This window comes from Protomyctophum bolini (assembly GCF_963924005.1).
Source record: "Protomyctophum bolini genome assembly, chromosome: 1".
Taxonomy (NCBI): Eukaryota; Metazoa; Chordata; class Actinopteri; order Myctophiformes; family Myctophidae; genus Protomyctophum; species Protomyctophum bolini.
The window spans coordinates 39700435-39715593 of NC_137862.1; the positions used below are offsets into that span (position 1 = coordinate 39700435).

Consider the following 15159-nt stretch of genomic DNA (forward strand, 5'->3'; position numbering starts at 1 on the left):
GTAATTTTTATTTATTTTGTTATGGTATATAGAAAAGGATCTTTGATATTTCAGATAAGAAGAAAGAAAGCACACAAAAAAAACAAGAATCTCGTGATCTGATCAAAGAAGCATGCAAGACTACCGCAGGACACAGGTTAGGTGTGGTGCATAGAAGTTGCACTGTACCTTTTGCGCATGTCAGCTGTGAGGTTCTTCTTGTTGGCAGTTCCGTCCTTTTGCAGGCTCTTTTCCAGGGAGTGGGATGCATCTCGGATGGGCAGGGGCAGCACCAGGGTGTCCTGAGTGACAGGCAGGGTCTCGGCGTCCCCTCCCTGCTGGCCTAGGTGCTGCTTGGCATAGTCGAAGCCCTGTACCGGCTGTGGAAGTGAAGTGGTGGGCGGTGGGGGCAGGGTTTGGGCGAGAGGCAAAAAGAGTGAGAAAGTCTTAAAATCTACTAACTAAAATACCAGTGGAGTAAAGTAACTAAGTACATGTACTCAAGTACTGTACTTACCGGTAAGTACAACTTTTAGGTATTTTTTCTAGGATTTCCAATTTTGAATACTTTTACTTCTACTCCACTACTTTTCTGAGGAAAATATTGTACTTTTACTCAACTTTTACTTTTACTGGTTATCTAAAAATATAAAAAATTGCATCGTTGTGTGACGTCTCCCCCTTTCTGTTCAAGATTTTCATTACTAAACATACATTAATCACTTAACCTCTACTCATATAGTTTTGAGTCTTTGAAAATAGCAGATCTACAAGCTCACAATGCATTGTGAGCTTGTAGATCTGCTATTTTTAAACGATTTGTATAGATTTTGAAAACTTGAAATGGGACATTTTGCATAATGACTTGACAGGAAGGGGGAGAGAGACGGACTCGAGCCCGCGGCACACCGTCAGGCTGGATTACCGGCCTAGGTGCCTGGACCGCTCAGCCGCGGCCCAGGCCACTTTCAGTACATTTTGATGCCAATACTACAAAAGGATACTCTGAATAATCATACTTTTACTTCCTACATTGCAGCATTGGTACTTTGTGTTTAGGTGAAAAAAGAACAGAAATATTAATTTAATTAATTCATTAATTTAAAAAATAAATGGTTGTATATTTGCAACGGTGGGTCTTGCAGGGTTAAGTAAAACAATTGAGTACTTTTTTCCACCACTGACTAAATATCTGACCATTTGTTTGTTAACATGATAACAGGAAATGTAAGCAGAGAGCTGAGCGGGCAGAAACACAGAGATAAAGGCAGCAGCAGCACAGCCTGTCATCTATCTACACGGTATACTGTCACCTAGACAGACGCCTCAAAATAACTCACATATGCAGCTCGTATATGAGGTGTCCAAATGACTTAGGAAACATAAGTGAGATTAATGTTTTGGAGCTGTGGCTTGATAGTGTTACGCACTTCACTTCACTTCCACCTAGCCTGTGGCTGTCTCTCCTGTCTTTATGCGTGCGTGCATGCGTCCATTTATCCTTTTCTGTCGACACACCTGCGGTTTACCAGCTCATCATTACCAATCCAATCATCGAGATCATCAGTTGCGCTCATGGACATGTTTCAATAATATATTTGGACTATTCCCTGCATACGTCAACGAGGTCCACAATCACAGTACCAGAGGGAGCTCCACTAATGACGTTCAACCCAGATTTGGCTATAAAACAAAGCTCAATGTGGAATGCCCCACCATTGTGTTAACTCCATACTTTACCACCTTTAAAACCGCTCAGTTTTCTTTCTTTTTTTTACCTGCCTATACTGTCTATATGTAGTGTACACTGCCTTATCCGCTAGCCTGCCCTAGGCTGCGCTTATCCTCCTGTTCTGCCATTTTCCCTTTTTCCTTCTGATATATTAAAACCATGTTCATATTTAATGTGTCTCGAACCTCGATCGTGTTTTTTGCTTGGGTTCATGGATCTGACCGTCGACCGTAACAGATAGATAAGCACTGCTGGCTGCTTTCCAAACTCAACATGTTCAATAAATAAATAACTGTGGGCGGAAGAGAGATGAGATTCACAGCCTCTCACCAGATATTGTATTCAATGTAGATAATTAGAAGGAATACAGATCAGAGGGCAAGATCGTATGAATTTTTGGAGAGAATGTGTGCGTGCTTGGCACAAATACCGCTTAAGGGTCTGGTGTGTACACGCACACGCACACACACACGCACACACACACACACACACACACACACACACACACACACACACACACACACACACACACACACACACACACACACACACACACACACACACACACAGTAAAAGATTCAGTAGTGCTCTCTTCACACTTCACAGTGTCATAAATTGTCAGTCACACATCACTGCCTCAATGTATCCAAGCCACAGTTGAATCAATAATACGATAGTCCCCTGGCTACACTACGTCCATTTCTCTTCCTACATACAGTATAATTTAGGCCTACACACACAAGCCCACGCCCAAGACATTTTCACAGTTAAAAGTCATAGCTGATTTACAGAGTATAATTCCGACAAAAAGCCAGGGGCAAGTGGCAGGGGCAAGCGATAATAGTAAGAAATGATGTATTGGAAGTAATCCAAGCAATATCACACTTTGAACTTGGAATAGACACATTTTACAGGGGTTGTTTTAATTCTGCTGAATATGCTAAGTAGAACATCGATATATTCTTAAGTGTCAACTGCATGCCGGCATTTTAAGGAAGTCATCTGTGTCAAATTCAGATTATAAAATCCAATTGAGCATGATCAGGAAATGTTGTGCTGGGACTTTGCTACATTTTAATTTAGTGTAGTCCTAATATCATGTTGGCACTGGTGATTACTTTTAAAGGAGAACTTTGTTTGGTTGTTTTTCAACCAAAGTTGAAAAACATACTCCTTTCTTTCGTTTTAGGGATTTTTGGACAGGGGCGGGGACATTCGAGCAACTAGCTAAATATGTATTATTTTAATAAATTACATCTGGCCACAAAAGATCACGGGATCTATTGAATGTGAAGGGGGAGGTGACAAACTGACTGAGTCTATACGACACAGTATGGCAGCCCTGTCACTTTTTGCTTAGAGAAATCTTTATTTACAAGTTATTTACGACGAGCTCAGTGAATCAGGGACCCCCTGGAACTCCCTCAATGACCCCACTTTGGGAACCACTGGTTTAAGTAGTTGAAGTTATATCCCTGGGATAGAGTAATGGGCTATCACTAGATCTAGTTCAGTTGGCATAAGTTGCTTGTCCCAATTTTAAATGAGACTAACACCTGACCTCGTTCCTTCAGTAGATAACACATGCACACGCACATGCACACACAAACAGTTATATACAGTTATAACAATATACTGTAACCAATAGTCCGGGTGCATGCTTTTGGTTAGACATACCATTGGTCCAATATCTCAAACCCTCACCCCAACCCTAACCTCCCATGGGGCAGCACAACTAAACCTAACCTTAACACCAACCCTTAACGCACCCCTCACCAACCTTAATCCGGTCGTTTTAACGCACACCTCACCAACCTTAATCCGGTCGTTTTAACGCACACCTCACCAACCTTGTAGTCCGACAGCCAATAGTCAGAGAACCAATAGTCAGAGAACCAATAGTCAATAGTCCGACAGCCAATAGTCAGACACACACACACACACGCACACACGCACGCACACACACACACACACACACACACACACACACACACACACACACACACACACACACACACACACACACACACACACACACACACACACACACGCACGCACGCACACACACACACACACACACACACACACACACACACACACTCTATGAAGATACGATCAGGTTCAATATGTCATCGGTGAATGTCATCGGTGAATTAAACCATCTCAAACACACAATCCTATTAGCATGTACTGTACGACTCTACGGAACAACCTTCAGATAAAGGAGGTTTGCAATAAATTGATTAGATAGTCACATTGATCCCAGAGATCTCAGTGAGTGAGTGTACATATCTAGAAGATTATAGACCTGCACAATAGCATGCATGCATCATGCATGGGGGAATTAATTTACTGCAGTCAAAGCCAGTAAACTAGGTGGAGTAATCCATATGCATTACTTCGCATACACACCCCCCCCCCCCCCCCCCCCAGTTGAGAATTAATAATTGGCCTCATTGATCTATGTTCTAAAATGCCTAATATGCAATCTATGAAATGCCCTGTGAATGTCCCTTTTTTCTCATTTTTTTTTAAATCTTTGCAAGATCTATGAAACTCTCTACAGAGCATATTAAAGATGAGTGTATAGATGGCGGGGTTTATACAGTAGTCAATTAATTGTTAGTCGAGTAGATGGGACAGGTTTTCAAGTAGGATCCGGGGACCCCCAATAGTCCCCCAATAGTCCTTGGGGGAAGGGGCCTGCTATTCACAAACAGCCGATCTACAAGCTCATAATGCATCATATTGCGGCATGTTGTGAGCTTTTAGATCTGCTATTAAAAAAAGCTTCGCTCATGGGTGCCCTTGACAGGTGTCATGTCCTTGACATGAAAATGTTTAGAACCACTGGCATAGAGACAGTGGTGGAAAGACCACGTACAAGTACAATCAATACTGCAATGTAGAAGTGCTCAGTTACAAGTCAATGTCAGAAATTCTAAAATGACTTGAGTACAAAAGTATCGGTATCCAAATGTACTTAAAGTACCAAAAGTAAAAGTAGTCATTGTGCAGAATGTGTCATTTCAAAAGGACTGGAACACACGACATGCTGTCAGGCCAAAGCCTATATGTGGGCATGCACCTGGAGCACTGGACTGGAACACACGACATGCTGTCAGGCCAAAGCCTATATGTGGGCATGCACCTGGAGCACTGGACTCGAACACACGACATGCTGTCAGGCCAAAGCCTATATGTGGGCATGCACCTGGAGCACTGGACTCGAACACACGACATGCTGTCAGGCCAAAGCCTATATGTGGGCATGAACCTGGAGCACTGGACTCGAACACACGACATGCTGTCAGGCCAAAGCCTATATGTGGGCATGAACCTGGAGCACTGGACTCGAACACACGACATGCTGTCAGGCCAAAGCCTATATGTGGGCATGCACCTGGAGCACTTGGCCAGTATTACGCAAATGTACTTGGTTACTTTCCACCACTGGCATAGAGAATATAAGCTCATCATGCCCGGTCATGCCAGTCAGTGCCCCCCCCCCCCCCCCCCCCAGACATGCCCGGTCATGCCAGTCAGTGCCCCCCCCCCCCAGACATGCCCGGTCATGCCAGTCAGTGCCCCCCCCCCCCCAGACACAGAATATAAGCTCATCATGCCGGGTCATGCCAGTCAGTGCCCCCCCCCAGACACAGACACAAGGAACATCAGATACCTGGTGGTAATAATCATGCCCGGTCATGCCAGTCAGTGCCCCCCCCCCCCAGACACACCGGTCATGCCAGTCAGTGCCCCCCCCCCCAGACACAGACACAAGGACCCGGTCATGCCAGTCAGTGCCCCCCCCCCCAGACACAGACACAGACACAAGGAACATCAGATACCTGGTGGTAATATCCCACGTCCCGTCGATACGCCATCTGAAAAACAAGAGGAACCGTGTCAAAGTGGCATGTCATGTAAATGTCATCCGTTTCTCTCTCCTGTCAACCTTGCTGCGAGGACGTACTGTATCTATGCTGTGAAATCCTGAGTGATTTAACTCTGAGAGACACTGTACATTTATATTATATATATATATATAAATCTTTATCCCACGATTTTGCAACCCATTTTTTCACCAGTGTCAATTATCTAATGTAATCCTGGACGGGGGGTTTCACCTGGTTGGATGTAGCGTGTGGGAGGACCACGTTATTCCAACCAGTTCCTTTCCCCTCCATCAGGTAGCCCAACTGGCCAGTTTCAGAATTAGAAACGGATAAATGACCACTGTGCGTGCGTGTGCGTGCGTGTGCGTGCGCGTGTGCGCACGTGGCGCATATTTATATGTACCTTAGCACGAGGATTAAGGTTGCCAATGGCATCGGCTTTGAAGTCATTCTTGTTCTTTCTGCACAGCACAGCTGTGATGATGATGATGATGAGGGTGACCACGGCGATAGGGCACAGCACCGCAGCAATGATCCACAGGTTGTTAGGAGGGTTCTTCACCACAGCTAGAAGAACAACCCAGGAAGGCATTAGATCAATGCGTGCGTGCGTGCGTGCGTGCGTGCGTGCGTGCGTGCGTGCGTGCGTGCGTGCGCGTGAATGTATGTGTCACACTCTAACTCGATATGCATTTATTTTTTATTTTCAAGATCAGAAAAAATAAATAAAACAGTTAGGCAATACTAGGCTATATAAACCACAACAATACACATGGTGATTGCTCAATCATCTGAAACAGGTTTTAACATTCAGAATTTAGAGATTCATTGAAAGTGCACAATGTGAATCCTGAAAGACACAGCTGCATCAGTTACACCCACTCCACTAGTGCATAAGGGAAGGGGCATCCTTGTATACAATGTGCCTGATTAAGCTATTGTGGTCACAATCTATATGAGAATGCAATACACCACATGCATGGGCAACTGGCGGCCCAGGGGGCCACATGCGGCCCCCACCTTAATACCAGAATACCAGAATATAAATTAGTAGCTTAAAGGGATAGTTCAGATTTTTGAAACTTAAATGTATGAAATACTAAATATATAGTGCTTGCAACTCTATTAATTGATTGCCCGAGTCCTGTGGTGGGAGTTCTGCTCTGGTTTTGGTCAATATTAATTAGTCCCGGTCATTTTGTGGGGGGCACAGGGGGCCACGCAGTAAAAGTAAACTAAGTAAACATTTGTATTGTATTTCTAAAATATTAGTACAACTTTCGTTAAACTTTGACCCCTCTATCACATGGAAAAGAAAATTGGGCGTAGTGAAATGGACACAAAAAACATAGTTCCGTGTGATAGAGGGGTAAAACATTAACGAAAGTTGCACTAATATTTTAGAAATAGGTCAACAATACAAATTACGTTAGTTTTGTGGATTAATTTACTTTTAATACATGGCCCCCTGTGCCCCCCAGAAAATGACCGGAACTACTTCATATTTCACCAAAACCAGAGCAGAACTCCCACCACGGGACTCGGGCAATCCATTAATACAGTTGCAACTGTATTTTATACAGCTTAAAGGGACACTTCACCCTTTTTGCAAAAAAATATATGTTAATGACGTTTAGAAGCTTTAGATCACTTTCCTGGGGTTATTTATGTGTGTAATATGTGGTTTTAGATATTTTAGATTGTAGCAGTGAGCCTGTTGTCTCTGATGTCATGGACACTGGTCTCACTACCTTCCTGGACTACAATTCCCATAATTCTTTGGTGCACTGCTCCTCCTTGTGGATAGGGGGGAGAGCTGTCTTACTGAGACAACATGTAGTCCAGGAAGGAAGTGAGCCCAGTGTCCATGACATCAGAGACAACAGGCTCACTGCTACAATCTAAAATATCTAAAACCACATATTACACACATAAAGACCCCCAGGAAAGTGTTCTAAAGCTTCTAAACGTCATTAACATATATTTTTTTGCAAAAAGTGTCCCTTTAAGTAAAAAAAAATCTGAACTATCCCTTTAATGAGCATTATTAAAATGTTATTGTCTTTTTTTATGTCCAATGAATTTGTATTTAGTTCATAACTATAAAAGCATTTGGAAAAGCATTTGAAATTAAATACAAATTATACTTTTCAGGATTCCAATTCAAAAATAGCAAAAAGAATATTCAGGATTTCAAATCAAATACCGTAATAGAAAAAATAGCTGATCTAGAAGCTCAAAACGTGTCGCAGTGCGACGTGTTTTGAGCTTGTAGAGCAGCTATTTTTGTAATAAAAACAGTAATATGTGTCTGGAGTGAGTGTGGAACTACTGTATAGTGGCCCTCTCCATCCTCAAAGTTTCCCACCCCTGCAATACACTATCTATCCTTTTATAGACTCTTTCTAATCTCTGTCAGTCTCTCACGCACACACACACACACAGAGCAGCACTGCACTTCAAACAAACCACGTCCCACCCTGAACCGTTTCAGAGATTGTAGGCCTAAAAGATCTTTTTAAACAGTTATTCACTTCCTCACATTTCTTTTCTAAGCCCAGCAGCAGCAGTCACATTATTCTTGTCGGTCTGTTAGTCCAGTGGTTCCCAAACCTTTTAGCCTGTGACCCAAAAGACAAATTAGACTTATAATAAGACTAATAATAATATTTAAAAACAAAATGTAGGAAACCAAAAATAAAGGGACCCATAAAAAAGAAAATCCTGGCCTGGGCCGTGGCTCAGCGGTCCAGGCACCTTGGCTGGCAATTCAGTCTGGCAGTGTGCCGCGGGTTCGACTCCCGATCCCGACGGCCTTTACATCCCCCCCATCTCTCTCCCCATTTCCTGTCAGCCTACTGTCTGTCCCTCCATAAAAAAAATATTAAATAAAGGCGAAAGCCACAAAAAGAAAACCTTTAAAAAAAAAAAAGATCCTGCATCCCACAAATGGGTCCCGAGTCTCCCGACCCAGTGTTTGTGAAACGGTGTGCAATAAAGTCTGTCTTTCTCTCTGATGGATCATGGATCAGTGAGTGAGTGCATGGCTGTTCTTACGTTCCGCTTGGAGCTGGACAAAATAGCCCAGGGTGAGCGCCATGGTCTGAGAGTCCACCGTGTTCAGCACCTTGGCAGCAGAGGTGCCTGGCAGCGGAACGCCGCTCTGTTGCACGTAGTACGTCATCTCCGCCGGGTTCTTCAACCCCGCCACCCTCCTGATGCTCACCATCTGATTGGAGCAAAACAAAATCCACAAAATCAGACCCATCATCAGACCCAGTGAATGAATGTCAATGTCTGCAGGTTGTCTTCAGAACATGTATGTCACTTATTTACTACGACACTATATGGGGTATTATAGGAGTTATTCATTTGCAAAGACATAACTCTGAGAGTGTACACAATTTGTACACTCTCAGAGTTACAGACATGTAATGGTCATTCAGGGCTATTCTGGTAATCTTATTGTCCACACATTATGTCCGTAGCAAAAATGGATTTTTGACCAAAAGAATGCCGCAAGCCAGCGGTGTGGTGTGGCTTAAATTGTTATACTGATTCAATTTCATCCAAGAACCAGGGTCAGATGGGGAAAATGCAGGATGATACCCACTTTATTTTCACTGGCACTTCATAGAAGAAATTAAAAAAATCGTATTCTTACGTTATGCATAATGCATAAAATACTACCATGGAGAGAAGAAACTACTTTGCTGAATATTCAAGTTAACCTTTGGTTTGTTGAAGAGCAGTTAGAAGATAAGCTAAAGAAAATCTCCCCAATTACTTAGGATTTGGCACTGTTGTGCATGCATATATATATACGTATACACGATATGCAGAAATCTGTGTCTGAGTGTGGGCCTTTACTGCCTTATTTTATTGACCATGAAATATTATGCACATAAATTATATAAATGATCAACATCTGTCTGGACTACTGACAAATGAGCTCACTCAGAGGCCTTCCTATTAAACCAACTTAGTACAGCTATGAGCCAAGTAAAAAAGTAGTTGTAGTCTTAACCTTAAATACATGTAAATTAACATCTTTGCTAAATCCGGTGTACTGTACACACATTACTAAGCGCTGTCCCGTCTAAACTAAAGCAATAGTAAAGTAAATAGAGATACACCGACTATATAGTCGCTGTCCGGAAGAAACCATTGCATTTTTCCATAAATCAATGCTATTGAACACCCTTTATGTCAGTGTCTCTCTCATTAGCAGGCAACAGTGCAACAGTGCAGCACTCTCTCTCTCTCTCTCTCTCTGTTTCTGGAAAACAGCGCCCCTACTGGTACTCGCCAGTAAGACGCGCAAACGCGGGAAGCGAACACAGCTGAGACCCTGCAGATCATGTCTGTCTGTCTGTCTGTGTGTCTGTCCCGCTGTTACTGTATATGTGGACCTGGCCCCTTTTGTGCCCATATATGGAGCTGAGTGGACCTGGCCCGTTTTGTGCCCATATATGGAGCTGAGTGATTGCTGATGCAACACACTCCATATTTGGATAGCGGGACAGACACACACACAGACACACAGACAGACATGATCTGCTAGGTCTCACAGTAAGTGCTTACTGCGTTCGCAATTATACTGGTGCTCATTAATGAACACATAGGTGAACACATAGGTGAACACGGGAACACATACGGGAACACGGACATTGCTGTTCCTTGGAGTGGTTGCACCACTCAAAAAGAGAAAAAAATAATAATCTAGACTCTAGAGCGGCTACGGAAACGATGCGCACTTGTCTGTACATGTGAAGGGCGGGCCTTAAACTTAAACTATTTGTGTGACTCGTCAGTGTTAAACTGCAGTAAACAAACTAAACATGGAGGAGGTGGAGGAGACACCGGCACCACAAAGCGTTTCATTCACTACTTGAAAGTATTCACATTATTTAGAGTATGTCTGCGATAAATAGCGCAGCAAGTTGTGCATAGGGAAGGTGTGGTTTTCATTGAGTCTGTAATTTATGAATTCATACACAGTATAAATCTTAGTGTTCATTTAATTCAAATGAGTGTACAAATGGAACCAAATGGACCCATCATCATGTGTACACTATACAGTACACTTTTCAGAATTAAATAAACACTGCAGAATAGGGTGGGGGTGGGGGGGACTGCTAATGTTGAAAATGCAAAGTAAGACTTTTAGGGACAAAAGATGCATTTACTGGGGGCGAGAAAAAAAAGTAATAAGTAAAGTAATAATTAACTAGTTACTTTTGGCAGGGAGTATTAAGTAGTGTAACTGTATTACTTTTTTTTAAGTAGTAAGTAATACATTACTGTTTAAGAGTAACTTTGACAACACTGCGTCTCAGAGGAAAATATTTTCAAACTTTAGTTACTTTGACTATTATTACAAAACATGCATTAACCGCTTCAGCCCTACAGTATATACATTTCGGCATTGTGAGCTTGTAGATCTGCTATTTTCTAATGATTTTTATACATTTTAAAAACATGAAATGGGACATTCTGCATAACAACTACTTTCTACTTTTGGTACATTTTGATGCCAATACATTTGTACTTGTAACGGCGTAGTTCTACATTGCAGTATTGATACTTTTACGTAAGCAAAACACTTGAGTACCTTTTCCACCACTGATAGTATGTTGGAGGATGAGTGAGTGCCTAATCTGCTCATTCATCCACGGACGTATACCTGGACGGTGTAGCTACCCACGGTAGTGGCTCTCCTGAAGCGGGTGCCCTGTTGTCCAGCCACCACAAACAGCTCTGCCAGCCGCTGCTCCATTAGACTGGCAAAGCTTTGGTAGTGCCCCTCGAAACTGGAGTTATCCACGTCCTGGATCACTAGTGCCAACCAATGGGAGGGAGATGAGAAAAAGTAAAAAATGGATGGATGGACAGAGTGAGAGAGAGTAAGAAGAGTGTGAGTGGGGGTGGGGGTGGGGAACAGATGGATTTCAAGGATGGAGAATAAAGAAAGTTGTAATTAAAGGGACCAGAATCTGGATCCAGATCTGATTTTAATGAGACAAGAAACACTTTGCTGGGGTTTTTATGTGGGTAATGTGTTTTTAGATATTTTTGTATTTCACAGTGTCCATGATGTCATGGACTCTGGGCTCACTTCCTTCCTGGACAATTCCCATAATGCTTTGGTGCACTGCTCCACCTTGTGGATAGGAGGAGGCGAGGGCTGTCTTACTGAGACAACATGTAGTCCATATTATTAAAGGTTTCATTACATTAATTTACCTGAACTTTGAACATTCCCTGGATTTTTTTAAATGTCACAATCCCTTTAAAATAAGATCTGGTTGCAAAAGGGGTGAAGTATTTATTTATTATTTTAGGGGTACCTAAATAACTCATTTTTAGGGGAAAAAAACGCAAAAATAATAACAAAGAAAAAGCGCTCACGGGATTACTTCCCGACATAATTGCCCCCCTGGGGGTCAAGTTCAAACTACCGTACGCCCCCCTGGCTGGGGGCTTGCAATAGAGTCACACTGTCCGGAAGCAGATTACGGCCGAACGATACGCACTATCAAAATTCTGCCTGTGATCTGTACCAATTTTTGAGAGATTTGGACAAAATCTGTAGGAGGAGCAAAAAGTGTGTTTTGAAGAAAATTCAAATTTGGTGGAAATTCTTATTATACATCTTACGGTTCAAGAGTTTTAGGGAAAAACGTAAAGTGGGCTGTTATAGCGCCACCATGAGGCCGACTGATGTAATTCCTTTTCAATACATTTTCATAATTATTATGAACCTCCCCCAAGTCATGTAAATATGGTCTCCAAGGGAAACAAATACCTAAATGTAGTCTTCGATTTTCCCATAATAAGTCTATGGAGAACTAATGAATTAATATCAATTAAACTATCTCTTAGCAATATACAAGCACACGATTCCCGATGAAGCCGGTCGGAAACTGTGGGAGGAGTAGTGTGCCAAAGTATCCTCATTTACGATGCAAAAATGCGATGGTCCGACATGCGCTGCTCCCGTGCTTGCGGTTATGGTTAGGTTTCGGATCAATAGTATGTCGGAACTAAAGCCTGTACCCGGGCAGCACACCTAAACCTAACCTTAACCCATGTCTAACCAATGACTAGTCTAAAGTAAGTATGCACCCCTTTAAATGAGCACATAAATGCAACAAAATTGCTCCCTTCAGAAGAGGCATGTTCTTAATATAGGAGAAACAAGAAGTGAAACAATTGCACTCCTTCCTACCTGTGATAACCCAGAAGTCTCTGGTAGCAATCGAGGTGTTTAGATTGTGGTACTCCAGTGCTGCATGCAAAAAAAGAACAGTGCCAACATTATTTGTACTGCCTCTCAATTAAAAATATATCAATCAATTCCATGGGTTCTATGCACACACTCCATTTTGTAAAGAACTCGGGGTCCTTCCCTACTTCCTAGAAGTTCCTTCACAGCTGTTAGCTCTGTTCCATTCAGGTCAAACTGAAACAGAGTCAGGGTGCTGCTATAGTGTTTGTCACTGGAAACACTCCAACTTTTATCCCACGATTTTGCAACCCATTTTTTTCACCCAGTGTCAATTATCTAATGTAATCCTGGGCGCTACACTTCCTCTGCCAACCTGGGCGGGCAGCGGACTGACCTCATGCCTCCTTCTATGCATGAGGAGTCCAAGCTGCTTCTTTTCACCTGACAGGGGGGAGTTATTCCGACCAGTCCCTTTCCCCTCCATCAGGCTCCCCGGCTGGCCAGGGAGAGGTAGTTTAGAGACTAGGATTACTGAATGTTTTTTGTGAGGGTACCTACCCTAGGGCAGGGGTTCTCAACGATTTTGGCTGGGGATTCTTTGGCCGTGTCTCGCGACCAGCGCACACAGCGTCCCCAAGCAGGAATCGAACCCAGGACCTTCTAGCTGTGAGGCGACAGCACTAAAGTGAAATTAAAAACTTTGAGAACCACTGCACACTTAATGGAACAGCTGCCTTAATTAATATCATCGGTAACACCTGTGAAGGAAGTAGGGAAGCGGCACGGAAATAGGAAGAGTTATTCTGCGTGCATAGAGACCATTGGAATGAAACACAATTTCAATATAACAATAACAATACATTTCAATATGTACTTGTCCCTTGGCTCTAATCGGATCAATAAACATTTCGTATTCTTTTCTAACATCCAAGATAATATAAAACCAACTGGCATGGTTAAAAAAAACCAATCAATGAGCTTATCCAATCATTCATTGTCATTGAAAGGATAAAATGTATGTCTTAAATATATGCATCACCCATTGAACTTTCTACGACTATGAGACTACTTTTAAAACTTCACACATTTGAAAAAACCTGTGTTTTCATACTCATTATTATTTCAGGTGGATACAGAAACAACACGTCAAGCTTCCAGGGCTACCGAGGTACTCAGTCTCGCTTTGTTCGTTTAGTTCTCTTATTTCTATTTCCCGCCTGATTAACTTTTTGTGCTGGTCCAGTGTTTGGTGGTGGTGGTGGTGGGGGGGGGGATCACAGGCCTATGAAAGCATAATTGCTGCTGAAATGTACACGCTGGCAGGTTGAGGAAGAGGCGAGAGAGAGAGAGAGAGATTTGGAAAGTTGGTCTAGGAGGAAAGAGGAACAGTAAGGGCTTGTTAATGGCTAGGTCCTCAGGCGCTGTCAGCAGAATCAGTTTAACACTGTCCAATACTTCCAGCCATGTAGAATACTATAATCTGTGATGAGGTTTCACATAAAACCCTATACTGCTCTCTCTCTCTCTCTCTCTCTCTCTCAAGGGGATACAAGCTAGAACATTCTGCGGCAACCAGAGAAGACATGTTTGCAAGATAGAGCGAAATGAAGTATCAATTCATTGAGTCCCCTATTATAAAAATACAACATAATACATACTCTCATTATAATTCATATAATAATGTTCAATATATTAAAGGTGGTTTGCAGGTTTAATGTCAAACACAAATTCCCCTCGTCAGTTATCATGGGAGATCTGAGAGCTGAAGAAAGCAGCTGTCAGGACTGTCGGGTCTCTGCTCTGCACGTAAAGTGTCAAGAGTGTGAATTGACACTTTAATAAGAAACCAGCGCTTCTTTCACCTGACAAATAGTGATCATTTCTTGTTTGACACTCATTTACTTTACTTTCTCTAATAACAACCTAAAATATGAACCTTGGTTGAAAAAAAAAAGTTGTCCTTTAATTAAAATTTAATTGGATTGAATGGAATGGAATTGAGGCTTCACCCATTTGATGGCTGCTCAGATGGTCATCATGAGCAGTGATGACCCAATGGTTGGGAATCTGAAATAATAAAATAAATTTGTATTCCCATTGTTCCCTTGCCGTGTTTTACGGCTTTTTCGGCGTTGCTTTGCTTTGCCCCTCCCCCCGTTATAGTTTTAAGTCTCATCAGTCGCTACCTGTTGGAATAAAATATGGATTTACCAAACGAACTATTCCAAGACGTACTTAAAGAAACATGTCAGATTCATACACTGCATCAAGGCTTTTATTGGGTAGACTAGGAGAATTGTGGGTACTTATTCCAGATT

General features: G+C 42.4%; 1 protein-coding gene across 1 annotated transcript in view; it reads right to left on the bottom strand.

Moving 5' to 3' along the window:
- LOC308320339 (UPF0606 protein KIAA1549L-like) overlaps nt 1–15159 on the bottom strand; it is a gene marked incomplete at both ends in the record, with an annotated part of 62637 nt that overhangs the window by 26597 nt on the left and 20881 nt on the right. The window contains 6 exons of the mRNA XM_080770661.1: nt 169–359; nt 5563–5598; nt 6014–6177; nt 8668–8839; nt 11297–11448; nt 12842–12901. Of these exons, the coding sequence (XP_080626787.1) occupies nt 169–359; nt 5563–5598; nt 6014–6177; nt 8668–8839; nt 11297–11448; nt 12842–12901 (775 nt within the window). The remainder of the gene's footprint in view (nt 1–168; nt 360–5562; nt 5599–6013; nt 6178–8667; nt 8840–11296; nt 11449–12841; nt 12902–15159) is intronic.